Source organism: Thermothelomyces heterothallicus (genome assembly GCF_042370625.1).
Source record: "Thermothelomyces heterothallicus CBS 202.75 unplaced genomic scaffold P884_scaffold_4, whole genome shotgun sequence".
NCBI classification, from domain to species: Eukaryota; Fungi; Ascomycota; class Sordariomycetes; order Sordariales; family Chaetomiaceae; genus Thermothelomyces; species Thermothelomyces heterothallicus.
This window is the reverse complement of record NW_027192565.1, coordinates 536,727-550,116: the sequence shown is the minus strand read 5'-3', so window position 1 is coordinate 550,116 and position 13,390 is coordinate 536,727. Positions and strand designations below refer to the sequence as shown.

Genomic DNA, 13,390 nt, shown 5'->3' with positions numbered 1-13,390 from the left:
TATAACAAGGGCCTAGTTGACGTCGCGTAGTGGTGGAGGATAGATGGGGAAGGAACGGCACCGACTTCGACTTGATGACCTCGTCCGGAATGCCCGGAGACTGGAAGGTCAAATAGCGCGGAATGGTAAAAGACGCTGATTCTTATCTCATTGCTATGGTCTTGAGCTTCACACAGGCTGCCGCCAAGTGCTTCCATAGCCGGTCCGGTCACCCAATGTGGAACGGTTGGGCTTTTGCCCGGGCTTTGTTACGTCGTGATGAAATATTGGAGCTGTTGTAGCACAACCCAAGTATTAAGTAGCATGTACAGCCTCGCCCACCGAACTTTCCGTACTCCGAGCTTGGGACTACAGCACCAAAATATAAGCGAGCGACAAAGGGAGAGAATGTTTTTTTTTTGGGGGGGGGGGGGGTTACGCGCACAAGTTAGCTAGTGTAGTCGGGTATCTAGCTACTAGAGTCGATGTCAGACCTCCTCCTTCTCGGAGCGGCTCCTACGGGCGTAAGAGGCTTGTAAATCACGAAAGAACGAATCGGAAGGATTCGCGTTCACGAGGCGGGTAGGGTTCCGGATGCTAGTTCTGTAAGATGTCTGTCCGGGCTAGGCGTGGAAGCTAGCGGCCGATAATGGTTGGGAGGAAGCGAGTTTGGCTAGGAAGGTGGGCGAGAAGGCGCGGTGGGTGAGGCGTCGCTCTGCATATATCCTGTGTAGCGAGATGGTTACGTGCTTTTGCTGCCTTATCTTGCCTTGCCTTACCTAATACGTTTGGGAATTCGCGTACCATGTCGGATCCGGCAAGGAGGAGAGGTAACTGCCGGTAGGTGGTGATCATCGTGTATCGAGTCTGAGACGTCAGCGGCGGTGCTGATTGCACAGCTTCGGTGAGGCTGGGTCCGACCTTAACCTCGCATCCCCAGGGTATATTTGGCCTGAATCGGGCGACGCAGCTTGAGCTTCATGCCAAATAGCCGTTGGACCCAAGTGTGGTTTCAACCTTTGTCAACCGTCACTGTTAAACCCCTCAGAGGTGGCGGTGTATGCGCACGTTTGAGGGCTGCGGATCAGATCTCGTGTCCCTCGGGGAGTGTGGATCAAAAGGGGGGTGGGGGATGGAATGCACGTAATCCCGGGTGGGTAGGACGAGTAGAAATCTACCGTGGTCGCGTTTCATTATTCGGTTTACGGCTGGGCGATGCTTCGTTGACTGGGCGTTTTGGCCCGTGTTGGGCGCGTTTCGCCCGTTGCCCGGCTGCAGTGTTCATCCATAATGTGTTGCTTTTCCAAGCCCCGGAACAGAACAGGAGGGTGTGCCACTTCCACCCCGGTGACCCGGGACACCTTGCAGCAGTCGCTACTGATGGCGGTTTCGGATGCCCTCCCTCACTCTAGCTCGAATCCAAAAGAGACCCGTGAGCAGACGCTGGAATGTTTGCCGCGTACCGCATGGCGCCGTACCTCGGAATTTATGCGGCTGCGGTTCGATTCCATAGGTCGAGCGCTGTGTGAGACTCCGGAAACATGGAAAGGACATGGGCAGTGGGTGCGCGTGGAGGAGTCACTCTGTTATCCGCCTCTTTGTCTTGGGATGTCTTCACTCGAAGTGATCAGAGCCCGATCGGGAAACGCGAGGCGGACGCGCTGACGTTTGGCGTGGTGCACCTAGCTAGTGTCTCGTTGCCCGAGATGGGGTCGGGGCTGTCGGATGAAGAAAGCACGCGGACGAGGAGGAGGAAGGTACCCAGGTAGTATATCAGAGGTGGAATCGACAACTTGCAGCCCGGTGGTGGCTCTCTCTTCCTCTCCCCTTCCTTCCGTGCTCTGATTATGCCAGGTCGGCCCTACGCTCAAGAACGGACGAGGTTATTCGCACCTTCCGTGTTGGAACACACAAGATGGCTTCGCCAGCACTTGAACGGACCCCTTGGAAGGGCTCTTGTCCACCACCTCCTCCACCACCTCCTTCCGCTCCTTTCTCAGCGAACTTAGGAGCCTTCCGTAACCCACCATCTCCCTATCATACAACGGTCCAGGATATGGACAACAGCGATTGGACAAATGGAAGCTACTCTGAAAACGAGTCATGCAGTGACTCGGACGAAGGCAGGGAGTATGGAGTTGAAAAGCCTACGCCCAACGTCGGAAAACCAAGGGAATCTGTGACTACAAATGTGCAGCATCAGGAAGAGTCCGAGGTGTCCAAACCTCCCCAGACACCAGGGCAGGGACCGTCCCTGGATGTCCTTACTGAGATCAGGAAGATCATCAAGGAGGAGTGTACGGCGCCCCTGTCTTCTTGATATAGACTACAATTCTGACATCTTTCATAGTAGGGCAGATATCAAGTCCCTCATCGCCTGGGGCAAGCACCGGCAGAGACTCGACCCAGCAGTCCATTCGACAGGCAGTTCCGAACACGTCAGCTGCCAGACCTCAATTGACGACCCCTCCTGCACCCGCCCAACACAATTCTGCTCCTCGGTTGGGACCGGACGTGGCCGCGTGCGCTCGGCCACACCCCGGTGTGCAATGCACCAACCCTTCACCGACACAGGCGCCACATCCGGTTGGCCCTACGCAAGAGTCGCCAAAGGAGTTGAGTGCTATCGACCGCAAGTGGGGCATACTGTTTGACCAGAACGGCGTTCCAACTAAGAGGTGGGAGCAGGTTATCAGAGGGATCTGCAACTACCTGGTAAGCATTACCGGCAGCGGAACGAGAGCGGGACTCACGATAGTTGTAGGTGGCGGAGTACATGCCCCAAAACTCGCTCGTCGTGACTCCGGAGAAAATGGCGGCCTTCTACTCGCACCACAAGCTCGATGTGGAGGTCTTTCCCTTTGCAGGTTTGTTCGCCTATCCAAAATTGCTTGAAATGCCAGAATGCTGATAGTTGAGAAGAGATCTTCCGCAACCGCCGTGACGTGCCGCCAGTCAGGCTGGCAGAACTGTACCAGCAACTGGCATGTGAATACTACCTCGTACCTGCAGAGCCCAAGGCCCGGCCGACGGTACCAGGCCTGACACTCGCGGGCTGGACGCGGTGGATGACGATCGTTACGCGAGCCTATCCTGCCGAGGAGGCGCAACGATTGGACAAGGTCGTCGCCGCGCTCCCCATCAACGCCGACAGCTTGCTCGACGGCAAGCCAGAGAGACTTCCTAAGCAGATATCCCGCCACCTGCTACCGGAGCGGCCCAACCGAGAATCTCGTGTAGCGGTCAAGGATGCTCTCAGAGCCCATTTCGAAGCAATACAACAATTCCCGTCTAGGAAAACACCTTCCTCAGCCAACCCCCCAAACCCCAACAGCTACAGCGGACGACGCGCGTCCGTCTCCGGTCCCGTTAGTCCCCGCACTCGCTATCGCCCCTCCGATATACCCTCCCCGCCATGTTCCCAGACAGACGACGACAGCGACGAGCATCACCACTACCATCATCGCAGACGGACCGCCGACCGCGACAGCGACAGAGGTGACCGGGGTTATCGTGATGGAGCTGGCCACCTCCGCACATATGGAAGCAGTGGCGCGGCTCACCGTGACGCACCCCTCCCTTTCCATCCCTCTCTCGCAGCCACGGCTCTTTCATCCTCCTCATCACGTCCCCCGCTTAGCTCGAGGAGGCGAAGTAGTCCGCCGCTGCCAGCCGACCGTAACAGCAGTGACTACAGGCACCATACTCAGAGGAACTCTATTTCGGGGTTCAGTGACGGTAGTGGTGATGTCGTGGCCGGAGGAGGAAAAGGCGGCCCTGAGAGGAGTCACACATGGTCGAACCTGACGCGGCGGCGGCCGTCGTCGTCATCGTCGTCATCGTCGTCGTCCGACGAGCGGGAGAGGGATAGGGATAGGGGGGGAATGGGAACAAGGGGCGGTCGCGAAATCAGGGAAATGGACCGTGAACGGGGTCGAGTCAGAGAGACGGGGAGGGAGAGGGATCGCAAGAAAGCGGCCAGACTGCTGGTGAGAGAACGCGGGAGGGAGACGGAGAAAGAAAGAGGTAGGGAAAGGGATAGGGATAGGGAGAGGGTTAGGAGGGAAAGGAGGGAGAGGCGGTAGACGTCGGATGCTGGGTTTGCGGAGCACAGAGGAGGTAGTTCCGCGAGGAAGACCCCGGCAATGTGATGGGTGATGGAGAGCCATCGCGCAAGCTACGGTGGAAAAGCTCTCTTGGGCGGGTTGGGAAGAGGGAGGGGGGGGGAGTGATACTAGTCAGTAACCTGTCAAGACTTATGTAGTATGTCACGCCATACGTGGGGGCATTAAGCCCCCTTGTTGTCCTCGTCCGGGCGAGGCCAGCCCGATCCTCGGAACACTTTGGAAGCGGGTGGATATTCATGATTGTCTGGGTAACCTGGGATTAAGAATGAAAAAAAAAATCTTTCTGTCACGACTTCCCCAACGGTTCGGCCTGGGCCCATTCTCTTCATTCGGTCCTTCTCTGGCTTCAAAAGCTCGATGAGTGTACGAAATATTCGGTAGAGCGGCGAGCCAAATACCCCAGAACCCCGCTGAACCCCACCAAAAAATCATTCGTGACAGCTTGTGGGGATTACCAGTTGGATGCATTGGTGGTGACACGGCCTGTTTTCTGCCCCAAAGTTACCATTTACAGGTTTCTTGCCGACGGGTGTGTGCCATGAGCCTCGTGGATAAGACTGCAAGTTACCAAGCGGACGTGAACAGGTAGTAGGTTTACAGCACATACGCACCTACATCCATACCCCGTATCCGAGTCGTCTCCAAAGATGCTGCAGTGCTGCGGGGGAATGGGGAAAGAAAAATCAGGGGGGTTCTGGAGATAACACTACCCCACTATTCCCCACTCCCCGCACGGCAATCCGGCATTCGAATCTCGGACCAAAAGCTTGAAATTCCCGATGGCCTTGGCCAACCGCCAAGCGGCAGCGACCGACGTCATCCACAGCGTACACTACGCGGGCATGCGCGGGTCATCTGCCCGCACAAAAAAAAAAAACCGCGCCGATCGAATCCTCTCTCAGCTCTCCGAGCAAGTTGGATATCCACTCGTTGCCAGTGTGTGGTAGTATCGACTGCTTCCTGTGCCACAAGGACTGTGTATGGATTCGCCTGGCAATTGGTGAGTTTCCTGGAGACTGGGGGACTGGGGATTGCTGACTGCATTGCCAATGGGCAAAGATGCGACGTTCCTGGATCGCGCAGTCCAGTCACGACCGGTTATGACGTCGATAGTTGCCGTCTCGGGAAGAACTGCGACAGACGGGGGGCCCGCCTCCTCGGCATGAAGTCTCAAGTCGTTGGTGTGTATGCGTACACAATCCGGCACACGGTACTTGGGCGACGCGGCCGACCGGTCGGTTTGCAGTTGGGCGGCAAACAAACCCATCTCGCAGCCTTGCCGGGTTTCTCCAGACCGGATGGGTCCGAAAAGATTATCGGTGCGGAGCTGGGGGAGTGCACATGGGCTATTGGTATAACGTTATGCCTGTGTATGTATGTATGGGTGAAGGTGGAGGACCCTGCAGCAGCCCGAGACTTTTAAAACCCAGTGATTTCTTCCTCCTTCCATTCCCCATACTTCCCCATACTTCCCCATACTTCCCCATACTCCCCCCATACTCCCCCATACTCCCCCATATATATATACTTCTCCATCCTCGACCACACTCGGTCGGTACTGTGCTGTACGGTATACGTACAGACTCTCACACACGCACTCTGGCCTGCTCCCTCGGCGCGGCTCGGCTTCCTCCCCGACGTCTTCTGATTTCCTTTGTTTTTTTTTGTTTTTTTTTTGTGTAATTACTGCATGTGCAGTATCACTCCGGCACCCCCACCCACGCCGAGTTCTCCCCTCACCGAAGCCGCCAGGAGTCTAAACAGCGAGGTCGCCCAGACCTTTCGCCCACCATGACAGCAGCAGAGAAGAAGAACGACCGTTTCAGCTCATCCGCCTCGCAGACCGAGGTCGAGCTCAGCGATATGCCCCGCGCCGCCGGCCTCGAACACAAACAGGCGGCGGGCGGTGCCGCCAACGAGCGCCTGGAGGTCTCCAAGAAGCTGGCGAACCCCCTGGCCGGCCTGACCGCCGAGCAACTCGCGGCCATGGGCGAGGACTACGCCAGGTTGGCCGGCCTGACGAGCGAAGAAGACATGCGAGCCTTCCGCCTGGGCGCCATCATTGCCGGAGACCACGCCCCGTACGACCAGATTCCGGAGCTCACCGCCCGTGAGAGGGAGGTCCTCCAGAGAGAGACGACCCATAAGTGGTCCAACCCCAGCATGCTCTACTGGGTCGTCGCCAGTAAGTCGCCCTCTGCAGGCAAAACCCCTCCCCCCCCCCCCCCCCCCCCCCCCCCCCCCCCCTTTTTTTTTTTTTTTTTTTTTTTTTTTTTTTTTTTTTTTTTTTTTTTTGTTGTTGTTGTTGTTGTTGTTGTTGTTGTTGTTGTTGTTGTTGCTGCTGCTGCTGCTGCTGCTGCGACCACCACTCGGCTCACACGCGCTCTTCAGTCTGCTCCCTCTGTGCCGCCGTCCAGGGTATGGACGAGACGGTTGTCAATGGCGCCCAGATCTTCTACAAGCAGGCGTTCGGCATCGGCACCAACAGGGAGCGCGATACCTGGCTTGTAGGCCTCGTCAACGGCGCCCCCTACCTGTGCTGCGCCGTCATCGGCTGCTGGATCACCGACCCCATGAACAGGGCCTTTGGCCGCCGCGGCACCATCTTCATCTCGTGCCTCATCTCCGCCCTGGCTTGCTTCTGGCAGGCCTTCACAAACACCTGGTGGCACATGTTCATCGCCCGCTTCTTTCTCGGCTTCGGCATCGGCCCCAAGTCCGCGACCACGCCCGTCTTCGCCGCCGAATGCTCGCCCCCCAAGCTCCGTGGCGCTCTGGTCATGGTAAGGTCCCAAAATCTTTCCCCCCTCAAAACAAAAACACGCCAGGGTCCCCGGTAGGCTGACCGTCTCTCTCTTCCTCAGCAATGGCAAATGTGGACAGCCTTCGGCATCATGATCGGCTACGTCGCCGACCTGGCCTTTTACTTCGTCCCCGACAGCGGCATCGAGCTCGGCCTCAACTGGCGCCTCATGATGGGCTCCGCCTTGCTCCCCGCCGTCGTCGTCTGCCTGCTCGCCTTCAAGTGCCCGGAATCGCCGCGCTGGTACCTCAGCAAGAACCGCCACGGTGACGCCTTCGACTCGGTCTGCCAGCTGCGCTTCGAGAAGGTCCAGGCCGCCCGCGACCTCTTCTACACCTACACCCTGCTCCAGACCGAGAAGCAGGCAATGTCCATCGGCACCGGCAACCGCGTCAAGGAGCTCTTCACCATCCGCCGCAACCGCAACGCCATGGTGGCCAGCGAGATTGTCATGTTTATGCAGCAGTTCTGCGGTGGTACGTCCCATCTTGTCTCCCCCTCCCTTTTTGTATTCCAAAGAAAACAAAAAAAATGGGAAGTAAGAATACTCACTACATTAAACGAACAAATGAACAGTCAATGTTATTGCCTACTTCTCGTCCGAAATCTTTGTCCAGGCCGGCTACAGCAACGTCTCGGCCCTCGCCGCCTCGCTCGGCTTCGGCGTCATCAACTGGCTCTTCGCCATCCCGGCCTTCTACACCATCGACACCTTTGGCCGCCGCAACCTCCTCCTGACCACCTTCCCGCTCATGGCCTTCTTCATGTTCTTCACCGGCTACTCCTTCTGGATCCCCGAGAGCAGCACCGCCCACATCGCCTGCATCGCCCTGGGTATCTACCTCTTCGGCATGGTCTACTCCCCCGGCGAGGGCCCCGTCCCCTTCACCTACTCGGCCGAGGCCTACCCGCTCTACATCCGCCCCATCGGCATGTCGCTCGCCACCGCCACCACCTGGCTCTTCAACTTCATCCTGGCCCTCACCTGGCCCAGGATGCTGGTCGCCTTCACCCCGCAGGGCGGCTTCAGCTGGTACGCCGGCTGGAACATCGTCGGCTTCTTCCTCGTCCTCTTCTTCGTCCCCGAGACCAAGGAGAAGACCCTCGAGGAGCTCGACGGCGTCTTCGACGTGCCCCTCCGCCGCCGCGCCGCCTACGGCGCCCGCCAGGCCGTCTACTTCTGCCGCCGCTACCTCCTCCGCCAGTCGGCCGTCGACAAGCCCGCCCTGCCCGGCGAGGAATCCGTCCGTGATGTCGCCGATGCTACTGCCGGCTTCACCAAGGAGAAGGGCGCCTCCCTGCGGGAGAAGGTGACCGAACCCCCGGGTGTCGCCCAGGTCTGATCTGATTTTTTTTTCCATTTCGAGGCTTGCATTCGCATGCATGTATACACATGCATGTAAGGCCTAGATGGATCAACTCAGCCATGGGGTTCACCTTTTCTTCTTTCTTTTTTCTCTTCTTTTTTTTTCCAAAGTCTGCGTTCTTTGGGTTTGGTTTTTGCATGTATGCACTGTGAAATGAGTTAAATGGGAGAAGAAGAAAAAAAAAGATCTTGAGTGGATGGGTTGGACGACGTGATATATGTGCACATGAACGACTAGGCTCTTGAATGACCTGTATGGTTTGACATCGTGATACCAGGCGAAGGGCTGGGCCTTGCCCGATCGGCGGTTTTTGGTGCTTCAACAATATACATATTTTGGCTGTATCTACAGTTTCTTTCCTTTCCTTCCCTCCATTCCTTCTCGCCTTTAACAGCCCCCCAAGAAATAACTCCCTTCACCAGGTCCATACCAACCAATGATCAACCCTGATCTTCGCATGACATGAGCCTACCCGTGTTTCGTTAAGACATTCCGTAACTCCTCGTTGGCTCTGCCAGGCTGCATATGAAAAAGCCACGCAGTCATGCAATGACCATGCCAGTCGTAAACTGGGTATCATCCATCAAGCGAGAGTCGTCATGCAATCGCCATCCCTCTCCAGAAGAAAGAAAAATATGGATGCACAACGCCTCCCCCTTTCCAAACCACAAAACATAACCCCCCCCCCCACCTCTTTGCTTACATGCCAGAAGCCAGCCGCTCTCCAGACTGCGTCATATTCGTTCATTCGTTCCCGGTTTCTTATTACCTTACCCCCTTCCTGGGACTCTTCAGACCGCCCAGGCCAAGCAACGACGCCGACATGGAGAGGGCGCCGAGGCTGGTGAGGGTCGTGGTGGCCGTCATAATCATCTCGTTCTCGCGCTCCTCGAGCGAGCCGAGGAGGCAGCCGGCGCGGTGGAGGCGGGCGCGGCGCTCGCGGCGGCCCTTCTTGCGCTCCAGCATGCGGTCGCGCACCAGGACCCAGTCGGCCTTCCAGTTCTCGATGCAGCGCACCAGCTCCGGGTCGACCGTGTCGGGCCGCGCCACCTCGTAGCACATCGTCTCGACCGCCCGGATCTTGAGCCGCAGGTGCCGCAGCTCCGACTCGTTCGCCAGGATGTCGTCTTCCAGGTCGGAGACCTCCTTCTCGAGGTCCAGGATGCGCGCCGCGGCGGCCTCGGCGCGCTCGACGAGCAAGGCGTGAAGGTGCTGTGCCGGCTTGCTTGTTAGCGGAGCCCCAAGCGAGAAAAAAAAAAAAAAAAAAAAAAAAAAAAAAAAAAAAAAAAAAAAAAAAAAAAAAAAAAAAAAAGAGGGGGGGGGGAGGAAAGAAAAAGAATGAAGGAAGGACCGGGAGTCTTTGGAAGGTCGAGCGAGTTAAAAGTGAAAGAAAAGGCGCACTTACGTCGGACTCTTCCTTTCGGGCCTGAAGCCTCTTGACGACCTTGACCAACTCGCGGTTCAGCCTTTCTGCCTCGTGCGCCACCCGCTCGGCCATCTCAGCTTGGGCTTGGGCCGCCTGCTTGGCCGCCTCAAGGGCCTCGTTGGTGGCCGCCGCGAGCTCGGGCGGCGAGTATATCGGCGATATTGACAGTTCCGGGTAGTATTTGAAGGCGAAGCTGAGCCACGGGAGAGGGCTCGTCAGGTCACGGATGTCCTGGTCCCCGATCCGGAGCGGTGGTACCGGGAGCGTGGCAGATGGCGTGCTGCTAGCCTTGATGTTGTCGTCTCCAGAACCGGCCTGCGCCTGTTCCTTGGGCCCTTCGCCCTCCCCTTGCGTCTTCACCTCATCCTTTTGCCTGGGTGTTCCGGCGTCGGGGGTAACATCCCTTTCCTCCTTGGCTTTCGCTTCCTCCTTGACTTCCCCTCCCTCTTTGGCTTCCCCTTTCTCTTCGACTCTCGCATCCTCTCTGACTGCCGCATCCTCTCCGGCTTCCGCTTCTGCTCGGACCCCGGCTCTGGCCAGCGCCTCGATTTCCGCCGTGGCTTCGGCTTCGGCCGTCTCCTCCGCCAGCTCTAAGAGTTCCTCCATCTCGTCCACCTTGCCATTCAGGACGTCAAGGACGTCGTCCTCCATGCCGCCGCCCACTCTGACCGAGGAAAGCTTCTGTACTATATCGCATAGCCGCTCCATAAGCATGACTCTGCCCGGCGGAAGAGTGTCCTCTTCGGTCTCCTGGGTCCTCTCTCCCATGTCCTGATTCGCATCCCGAGCTTCACTCCATCTTCGTTGTTCGTGAAGCTTCGCATCGTCAACTCGGCCGTCCTCATTATCCACCTCTTTCCTGAGACCCGTGGTAACCGTCCCCCGGGCCTGCTGTCCATCCTCACGGCGAGCATTCTCATCGCAAGGGCGCTCGTTTCCGCGGCGATCTTCGTGTTTGCCTCGCGTGTCCGTTGTTTCGTGAGCAGACCCACGAAAGTTTCCATATTCTTTTTCCGTGGACCTTGCGTACTTCAAGGAGTCGGCGTAGTCGGTGTGGGGCCGGAGCTCCCGAAGACCCTTTCGTTCCTGGAAAGCGCCATACTCTTGGCCGTCCTTATACCCGTCGGAGCCCTCTCCAACACGGGTAGTATTCGACCCGTCGCCCTCATCATCCGCGTCGCTGTCTTTGTCGTGCACGTAGAACCGGACTCGGGGGCCTTCCCCCCTCAAAGTTGCGACGCTATCCCAGCTGTGCCTCTGGCTGCTGCTGGCCCCGTCCTGATCCTGATCATCCCCCTCCCCTTCCACGTCGGCCACCTCTTCGACCTCACCGCCCAGATCGCTCCACCCCTGACTTAACCCGGAATCGAAGCTGCGACTCGGGCTTGCTCCCTCCTCTCCTTTCCCCCTTTCACTTTCCCTTTCCTTCTCCCTTTTCCATGCTTCCTCCCCTTCCCGATCGCCCACTGCGGCGGGAGGTCGGGGCCGTAAGGGCGAGAATCCGGACCCAGATCCGGAGGCTGACTTCTGCCCCGTACCGCTGGCGCCGCGGCGATGCAGCAGCCCCGAAGCGGGAGAAGGAAGAGGGGACACGGGCAAGCCTGCACCCAAGCCGACACTGGTACCCATGCCCCGGCCGGTGAGGAGGCGCAGGCTGGCGCCACTGCGCTGGCTGAGGGCGCTGTCGGCGCGGCTGCTGCTGCGGCTGTGGCTGCGACTGTTACTACTGCTGCTGCTGCTGCTGCTGCTGCTGCTGCTGCTGCTGTTGTTGTTGCTGCTGCTGCTGCTGTTGTTGTTGTTGTTGTTGTTGTTGCTGTTGCTGCTATCGCTGCCGGGGTGCGTGGGGGAGGTGATGGCGGTGCGTGACGCACCGGCACCGGCACTGGTACCGGCACCGGCGCTCATGGCGGCTGCGGATGGGGATGATAATGACGAGCGGTTGAAGAGCAGACCGCCTGGTTTGCGGCGCGGGGAGGTGGGTGGTGGGGTGTGCAGGTTAGGGACGGGGATAGAGATCTGCGCTTGTGTGGTGGTGGTGGTGGTGGTGGTGCGAGGTTGATGGATTGGGCCCTTGAGAGGCGGGGTACGCTGTTTTTGGCGGGAATGATCGTAACTTTGAAATTGGGACTGATCCCCCCCAGATTGGTGGTAGTCATGGTGTTGTGATTGTGGGTGGTGGTGGTGGTGGTGCGAGGTTGATGGATTGGGCCCTTGAGAGGCGGGGTACGCTGTTTTTGGCGGGAATGATCGTAACTTTGAAATTGGGACTGATCCCCCCCAGATTGGTGGTAGTCATGGTGTTGTGATTGTGACTGTTGTTGTTTTTGTTGTTGCTGCTGCTGCTGCGGTTGTTGTTGTTGCTGCGGTTGTTGTGGTTGTTGCTGTTGTGGAGGCGAGGGCCGCAGTGGTGATGGACTTCGGCTAAGGCTCGCCTCTGGCCGCTGCGCTGCGAGCTGCAGGTGCTGTTGCAGCGGAAACGAATAGTCTTCTGGCGCAAAAGAGGAAAGTGAGGAGATGGAAGGCGAAAGGGTGATTTCCCAGTCATCGCCCGAACCGGGCGTGTCGTCGTCTAGATTGTTCATCTCCCGACGGGCGGGCAGTTGTGGTGAGGGGACCTCCTGGGTGAGAAGGTGAGGTGAGTGTGGTGAGTGTGGTGCGTGTGGTGTGTGTGGTGCGTGAGTTGCGGTGAATCCGAGAAAGGAAAGACTCTCAGGCAAAGCGATTAATCATGTTGCCTCAATGCCGCGACGTCGAATAACCTCAGAGTCCGCGCGCCAGAACGCTCTGCGATCTCGTACTCTTTCCATGAAATTGGGAAACTGGCAAATCGCATTACATGTATCGACCGCAGAGGATGAGAACGAACAACGAACAACTCCTTGCCCGCCTCATCCACCTCGTCTATGCAGCGACCCCACTTGGGTGTGTTGTCCAGGTGAACCGACAACGATTGTTGAACCAAAGCGTTGCTCCGGGGTATCATAGCCAATCAACTCTTTCCAAGTACCCACTCCTTCCGACATCTGAACAAGGGCCCCAGCCTTGCATCCTTTTGTTCCTTCCGCGCCCTGTCATTTTGCGCTTTCCATTCCCTGCCCGCGACATCCGAGTCCGTTTGCTTTTTGGTAGCCTCGCACGGAGTATTTCCTTTATCAGGGAGTTTCTCTGTACATGTACAGAGTACTCCGTACCGCTCATAGGAACTGATCCGCACTTAAAAAGAAGCGCATACTTACAAGTAATCCGTACACTAGTTATTAGTATACCGCAGGCAGTAATCGAGACCCACTTGCCTGTCTCGAGCACGTTGTGTACTAACTTACTACAGTAGTAGGCAGAGTGCTGATACGCATTACTCAGATTCACATTCAGTCTGTACCACTTGACAGCAACTCTAGACCCTCACACTCTCGACCCAGCACACCCAGCACGGCGACTCTCGATCATTTTTCTGCCTGAGCCTCACGCATTGGTTTTCGACTCTCCAGCTAAGATCCCGAGAAATTCTACAGCGATGGTGTTGTATGCGACTGGGTTCAACGCTTGGAACCAACTGCAGTTCGAGGCTCCGCGGGATGACGAGCCTGACGACATTTCATCGTTCACTTGTGTGTTGCACGGGAACGATGTCGGCGCCATCCGCCCTTTCCTCTCCTACACTCGAGGTAGGTCTGACACAGCGGCATCA

The 13,390-nt window shown here is 57.5% G+C and overlaps 3 protein-coding genes across 3 annotated transcripts; 2 read left to right on the top strand and 1 right to left on the bottom strand.

Annotated features, from left to right (window-relative positions):
- Positions 1-1,427: 1,427 nt before the first annotated feature.
- On the top strand, positions 1,428-5,816 carry P884DRAFT_283046 (uncharacterized protein; the record flags this gene model as incomplete). Its single annotated transcript, XM_069443633.1, has 10 exons — positions 1,428-1,504; positions 1,604-1,736; positions 2,177-2,276; positions 2,330-2,694; positions 2,744-2,846; positions 2,902-3,968; positions 4,094-4,098; positions 5,166-5,287; positions 5,353-5,389; positions 5,419-5,816. 10 exons carry the CDS (start codon positions 1,428-1,430, stop codon positions 5,462-5,464), a joined length of 2,055 nt encoding a protein of 684 aa, XP_069300028.1. The 3' UTR covers positions 5,465-5,816.
- P884DRAFT_237867 (uncharacterized protein) lies at positions 5,775-8,614 on the top strand. The gene is made up of 4 exons (XM_069440058.1): positions 5,775-6,291; positions 6,498-6,889; positions 6,971-7,385; positions 7,486-8,614. Exons 1-4 carry the CDS (start codon positions 5,898-5,900, stop codon positions 8,250-8,252), a joined length of 1,968 nt encoding a protein of 655 aa, XP_069300027.1. The 5' UTR covers positions 5,775-5,897; the 3' UTR covers positions 8,253-8,614.
- Positions 8,615-8,964: 350 nt separating this feature from the next.
- Positions 8,965-12,534, bottom strand: P884DRAFT_327675 (uncharacterized protein). The gene is made up of 3 exons (XM_069445560.1): positions 11,957-12,534; positions 9,682-11,816; positions 8,965-9,488 (listed from the first exon to the last, which is right to left on the bottom strand). The coding sequence occupies exons 1-3, from the start codon at positions 12,282-12,284 to the stop codon at positions 9,042-9,044; spliced, it is 2,910 nt and encodes a 969-aa protein (XP_069300026.1). The 5' UTR covers positions 12,285-12,534; the 3' UTR covers positions 8,965-9,041.
- Positions 12,535-13,390: the final 856 nt, after the last annotated feature.